At 34.2% G+C, this 7,303-nt stretch overlaps 1 protein-coding gene across 1 annotated transcript in view; it reads left to right on the top strand.

Moving 5' to 3' along the window:
• Window positions 1–2,717: 2,717 nt before the first annotated feature.
• Window positions 2,718–7,303, top strand: part of LOC106475932 (homeotic protein ultrabithorax-like) — a 20,148-nt gene continuing 15,562 nt past the window's right edge. The window contains exon 1 of the mRNA XM_013936608.2: window positions 2,718–3,264. Within this exon, the coding sequence (XP_013792062.1) occupies window positions 2,811–3,264 (454 nt within the window). The 5' untranslated portion in view covers window positions 2,718–2,810. The remainder of the gene's footprint in view (window positions 3,265–7,303) is intronic.

Genomic DNA, 7,303 nt, shown 5'->3' with positions numbered 1-7,303 from the left:
AATACAGAGTTTGATTGATGTATGCAGTAAAAGATATAATACAGAGTTTGTTTGATGTATGTGGTAAAAGATATAATACTGAGTTTGATTGATGTATGTAATAAAATATATAATACAGAGTTTGTTTGATGTATGTAGTAAAATATATAATACAGAGTTTGTATGATGTATGTAGTAAAAGATATAATACAGAGTTTGTTTGATGTATGTAGTAAAATATATAATACAGAGTTTGTATGATGTATGTAGTAAAAGATATAATACAGAGTTTGTTTGATGTATGTAGTAAAAGATATAATACAGAGTTTGTTTTATGTATATAGTAAAAGATATAATACAGAGTTTGTTTGATGTGTGTAATAAAAGATATATAGAGAGTTTGTTTGGCGTATAGTAAAAGACATAATACAGAGGTTGTTTGATATATAGTAAAAGATATAATACAGAGTTTGTTTGATGTATGTAATAAAAGATATAATACAGAGTTTGTTTGATGTATATAGTAAAATATATAATACAGAGTTTGTTTGATGTATGTAATAAAAGATATAATACAGAGTTTGTTTGATGTATATAGTAAATTATATAATACAGAGTTTGTTTGGTGTATGTTTTAAAATATATAATAGAGAGTTTGTTTGATGTTAAGCACAAAGCTACGCAATAGGGGACCTGTTACAGCGGGTATTGAAACCCAGTTTTTAACGTCATAAGCCTAAGAAATTGCTGCTTATAATTTTAAAAACTGGGTAATTTGAAGGGTGGGATATTTCAGACACTTTTACCTACTTCAGTAAAGTTATAATTATATCAATTAAAGATTTTTTAGAAGTATTGAAAACAAAAATATGCTTATCTTGATGGGTGATAATATTTTTTTTATAATTTACAATAGCTAAAATCAGGAATAAGAATAGGTGTTGAATATACACTGTTCAAACACCGAACAGTTCAGTAGGTATTCCACGTGTTCAATTTAGACATCCAGCGGTTCTCTAGGTTTCAGTTTTGGTTATTATATGTATAGATGCCCAGTATTCAACATGTTTATATTTGTTTTTATGTTTCAGTTTTGGTTATCACATATAGAACTGGTATTCAACATATCCATTTTATACAATTCGTGGTTTATAGGATTCAATTTTAGTTGTATATATATATATGTCTGTATACACCCGGATTTACATGTTTTAACATCTGATGGTTCTTGTAGGTTTCAGTTTTGGTTATCACATATACAACTAGTATTCAACATATCCAATTTATATAACTCGTGGTTTATAGGATTCAAGTTTAGTTGTATATATATGTTTGTATACACCCGGATTTCACATGTTTTAACATCTGATGGTTTTTGTAGGTTTCAGTTTCGGTTATTATATATATATATATCTAATACACCTGTATACACAGCATATATTGTAGATTAAATTCGATTTCGTGGGTCTTAGTTTTGTGGTGTATATACACCCATAGACCTGGTATTCTAAACGTGATATTTAAACATTCTGCCATGTTGTAGGTTTCAGTTTTGTTTATTATATAAATATGTCACCGGATTGCACATGTTCAAATACTCCGTGGTTTTCTAGGTTTCAGTTTTGGTTATTATATGTACCCCGGATTGCACATGTTTTAACACTCCGTGGTTTTCTAGGTTTCAGTTTTGGTTATTATATGTATATACGTATCCCGTATGCCGCATGTTCAGCTCGAACATTCAGTGATTTTGTAGGTTACAGTGGCAGCTATTAAGACGTTGAAATTTATTGGTATATATTCTTTATGACGTAGTTTTTGAGACCAGCGATGCAAGTAGAGAGCGTTGGTTGAGCCAGCTCCGTAGAGTCGTGTTCATGACGCTCTTAACATGGAGAGTTCCATATCTCAGAATCCTTCCATGTGGGGGCCAACACGGTAGGGACCTTGTAGGCAAACTGTGGCTGTTATCGTAAAATTACGACGAGATAAATCCCGCTCAATTTGTTTCAAATTACCTAACGGTCTTAGAACTTGTTATATTGACTCATTTATAGACACTTGAGACCTCGTAATTTCTTTTGAAACCAAAATAACTTGAATCGTTGTTGTTGTTGTTGTGTGGAAACTTTACACGAGCTGAGAAATGTATCATATCAGTCTGTAAACTAGAATACAGTTCTATTCAGAATACAAAATATCAAGTTCATTTGGATGAGGTTTTTCCGATATTATGTCTCTAATTATCACTGTCTTTTCAGAAACATTACACAGACTTTATTTTTCTCTCTCTTATGTCCTTTCCAAGAATCTATCTGTTGTGCTCTGTTTTACGCTTCAACAAGTAATAACACAGCATCTGTTTAAGGTTAACCCGTCTAAAGAAACGAGTGTTTTTGTGTTTTCAAATCTTCTCCATTATTAGTTTAATCTCTCTAACTAAGAGTGACAACATGAATTCTCAGTACACCTCTCATCTTCTGGAGGCTGTACAGCTGTCTGTATGGTGTGTTAGCAGCAAGTCTAGAAGAAAAAAATACTGACTGCCATCATGATTTATTAATGTGACAAGTGTGCGAAAAATAAGAACTTGAATAGGTTTCCCAATAACAGTGAGCAACCGCAGACGTGTTGGCGGGTCCAATGGCGGTAGGATACACACAAGAAAGGAGTTCGCCGCCGCACAAGAAGAACGCTGATTGGTCAATTGTTCCTTTCCGGGAAGTCCTAACTATGTGAATACTATGGTCGAATTTAATCCAACACGTTTACTTAGTAAAAAATAGAAATTCAAAATCTGATGTCGAAAGGAGCGAGGGTGGTGGTCAGAGATGATGAACTCTTACTTTGATCAGACTGGCTTTTACAATAGTCAGGGAGCGCCGGAACAATCTTATCGTTTCCCGCAAGGACTCCTTGTTCCGCCGTACCCGCAACCTAGCGCCACCGCCAGGGCAGCACACGACTCCGGCTTCGTCGATACAACTGTATCTTCAGCACCCTCCTGTAAATTGTACACAGCAGTGAGTCCAGACCCAACCGCAGCTTTCAAACCCGAGTGTTTGGTGAAGGAGCAGAACGGGTTCAACATGGCTGTAAAAGACATGTCTACCTGGCCAGCGGGAGCACTGACCGGTGTCCGAGCTGCAGCAATGAGCAACGACGCCGTACGTCCTTTTCCGGGAGATGGCGGGGCTTCTCCGCGTGTGTCAGACGCATGGACAGCTTGCTACCAAAACACCAGTGCCATGTCTCAGGCTTTCTACCCTTGGATGGCGATGGCAGGTTGGTGAATTTCGATTTGAGTTTTAAGTCTTGCTACAGCCAGTTCAGAAACTTTCTGTTGTCTTAAAACTGACCTAAGATGTTTATATCGTGATTCTAAACTTCCCATACGTTGTATAGATTAAGAACTGAGACAACGTTTCTTATAAAGAGCGAGAGAAAAGGTTTCTATGGTGTCCTACACCCCCTATCGTGAATGATCTCCTTAACTGTATCTACAATAAGAGATGTAGACTAGAAAATGATTTGTCCCATTGTGCAGTACTTAGGGTTTTGAGTAAAATGACGAATACGGTTTTTCAATAAAGTGTTACATTACCAAACACTGGGAGTTTGCAGTAAAGTTTCCCATTACAGATAAGCACTGTAAGGAAACCAGCTTTTGGATTTACGGCTGCTCTATCTCGGTTCTGCAACTCAATCTTCGCGCAGCCCCAGAATGGCTGTTTTGTTTCTATGCACGTTACACAATTGTATAAATAATGTTTTATGACTTTCGAGTTAAGTATGCATCAAACAACAATTAACTGTCATTTTACGAAACATCAATCGTTATTTTTGTAGGAACGATTCTACTAAAAATCAGTACAGAAAAAGTAATAGAATTACCTTTGCTATTCTACAGTTTAAACAAGCGATAAATCGCCCTTATCCGAGATATCAGTAATAACCCTCTAGGGAAAGAGCAGGAGGTCATTCTTTTCTTGTTCAAACTGTTATATATCTTCAAGCTATTTTACAATAACTCAAGCTCGTGGCAAATACGTTTGTTTTGAATAAATGTAACCTCATTACAACGTGGCAAATACGTTTGTTTTGAATAAATGTAACCTCATTACAACGTGGGAAATACGATTATTTTTGTTTGTTTTTTTGAAAGTAGGAATTCAACAAGAAGCAACATGTTTATATTCTAATTCGATCGTTCAGGAAGAATTACCATAAATTATTCATCACTATTCGGGTAAAATTATCTTGTCAGTGTTTTCGATTTATCAGAAATTAGTCAAATCTGAAGGAAAACGAAAGAAATTGTGAGTTAGGAAGTGAAAACTAAACAATAAATATGTTTACAATTTTGACATTTTTTATCCGTTGTTTTTAATTTATCTGAAAGCAAACTCGTGTTTCTAAGTCAATGAGAGACCATTATTTAATCAAGTTTTCGTAAACTGACTGACCAATTTCAATACCATATCAAACCAAGTTGTGTTGCAAACAATGATTAGCCCAGAATTAAATACAGCCAATGTACATTGCCTGACAGGTTTTTGTTATTACAATGATAACCAAGTATTAAATATAACTGATCTAAGTTATCTGACAGATTTTTATTTTTACTCCAATGACAACCCTGAATTAAATACAGCGAATCTAAATTGTATGACAGGTTTTTGTTGCTCTAATGACAGCACTGAATTAACTACAGCTAATCTAAATTAACTGACAGGTTTTTCTTATTCAAATGACAACCCTCTATTAAATGCAGTTAATCTAAATAGTCTGACAGGTTTTTGTTGCTCTAATGACAATCTTCTATTGAATACAGCTAATGTAAATTGTCTGATAGGTTTCTGCTATTCCAATAATAGCCCTGTATTAAATACAGCTAATCTAAATAGTCTGACAGGTTTTTGTTACTTCAATAATAGCCCTGAATTAGATACAGGTAATCTAAATAGTCTGACAGGTTTTTGTTACTTCAATAATAGCCCTGTATTAAATACAGCTAATTAAAATTGTCCAATGACAACTCACTATTAAATTCAGCTAATGTAAACTGTCTGACAGGTTTTTGTTACTCCAATAACAACCCAGTATGAGAACGGTCAGTCGAAAGTGTATGGTTGATTTATTATTAACAAACTTAAACCAGTTTTTCTAATTCACAGATTACTGACTCTACTTTGAAGGAGTCTATAAGTATTTGATCCTTATATACCGAGTTCTTGGAATTTTTTATGACTTCATCGATCTTGAGAAATTGATTTTAAAAGCTTATAACTACAGATGATGGGTTATTTTCAACTGCTACAATGTTTCTATGATATACAGTTCGTTGTTCAAAAATAACCAGAACGAAAACTATATGTTTCTCTGATATACAGTTCGTTGTTCAAAAATAACCAGAACGAAAACTATATGTTTCTATGATATATAAGTTCTTTGTCCAGAATTACAACAAGAACTACATCAGAGGCTTTGAAAAGAACTAAAGAAAATATTTTAAGTAAAAAGTTGAACATACCATAAACATATTTGTATTACTGTTTGTTTCTGGCCCAACACTAATATCAAATTTTATTTTTAGGTATATATATATATGTATCAACTAATATATATAGTTATGACATTACAACTGGATCGAAACCATTATTCTGAAGAATGTATGAGTCATCGAACACAAAATATCTGAATTACGACGTTTATGAGTCATGAAACATAAATTATCAGAACTACGACGTTATGGGTCATGGATCACAAAATATCAGAAATACGACGTTTATGGGTCATGAAACACAAAATATCAAACTACGACGTTTATGGGTCATGGAACACAAAATATCAAAATACGACGTTTATGGGTCATGAAACACAAAATATCAAAACTACGACGTTTATGGGTCATGGAACACAAAATATCAAAACTACGACGTTTATGGGTCATGGAACACAAAATATCAAACTACGACGTTTATGGGTCATGGAACACTGGGACACAAAATAGGCTTAGTTCAAGAAGTGTCATTATATCTTATTCTTTAGATTTTCAACTTTTAAAGCCAACACCAGCTGTCATCGTGACAACAGCCAATCCCGGAGCAGCAGGAGCCGGGGGGAGGGCAGAATAAATTACACATCCACTTACGTGTATTCACTTTGAAATGCCTCACGATAGCTATCTAACAATTCAAGTAAAAGAGAAGGACCCAGCGAAAGTCCGGGGCTCTAAGAAGTACCTATTAAGATACTCAATGCTTTGTTCGGAGAAGATGTATAAAAAATAAATCACCGCGAGTTGGGTAGCTCCTGAAACTAAAGATTTACATTACTATCACTTACCTGTGTAGTGTTTTACGTATGTTTAGTTATTCGCTACCTAAAACTTAAAAAAAAAGTAAAGCATCGGTTCCCCAGTTTGTTACTTTTCCACACAAGCACCTTCCATTGGAACACATTTGTGTTTTATGTATGTTTAGTTATTCGCTACCTAAAACTTAAAAAAAAGTAAAGCATCAGTTCCCCAGTTTGTTACTTTTCCACACAAGCACCTTCCATTGGAACACATTTGTGTTTTACGTATGTTTAGTTATTCGCTACCTAAAACTTAAAAAAAGTAAAGCATCAGTTCCCCAGTTTGTTACTTTTCCACACAAGCACCTTCCATTGGAACACATTTGTGTTTTATGTAAGAGAAAGAGATTTCCTAGAAATATGGCCGATTGGAAAAATATGTGTCAAAAATTAGATTCTAGGAGCGGCTGATTGGGAAACGTGAGCCAAAAATTAAACTCTAGAAATGGCTGATTGGAAAATATCAGTTAGAAATTAAGCACCAGGAATGGCTAATTAGAAAATATGATTCAGAAAGTAGACTCTAGTTTTGGCTGATTGTAAAATATGAGTCAGAACTTAAACTCCAGGAGTGGTTGCTTAAAAACATATGAGTCAGAACTTAAACTCCAGGAATGGCTGCTTAAAAATATGAGACAGAAATTAAACTCCAGGAATAGCTGCTTAAAGAAATATGAGACAGATATTAAACTCCAGGAATAGCTGCTTAAAAAATATGAGATAGATATTAAACTCCAGGAATAGCTGCTTGAAAAATATAAACTCCAGGAATGGCTGATTCGAAAATATGAGTCATAAATTAAACTCCAGGAATGTCTGATTGTAAAATATGATTCAGAAAGTAGACTCCAGATTTGGCTGATTGTAAAATATGATTCAGAAAGTAGACTCCAGATTTGGCTGATTGTAAAATATGATTCACAAAGTAGACTTCAGGAGTGTCTGATTTGAAAATATGAGTCAG

Source organism: Limulus polyphemus, unplaced genomic scaffold (assembly GCF_000517525.1).
Source record: "Limulus polyphemus unplaced genomic scaffold, Limulus_polyphemus-2.1.2 Scaffold9461, whole genome shotgun sequence".
In the NCBI taxonomy this organism is placed as follows: domain Eukaryota; kingdom Metazoa; phylum Arthropoda; class Merostomata; order Xiphosura; family Limulidae; genus Limulus; species Limulus polyphemus.
Note: the sequence above shows the minus strand (reverse complement) of the source record. Positions and strands in the feature narration are given on the sequence as shown.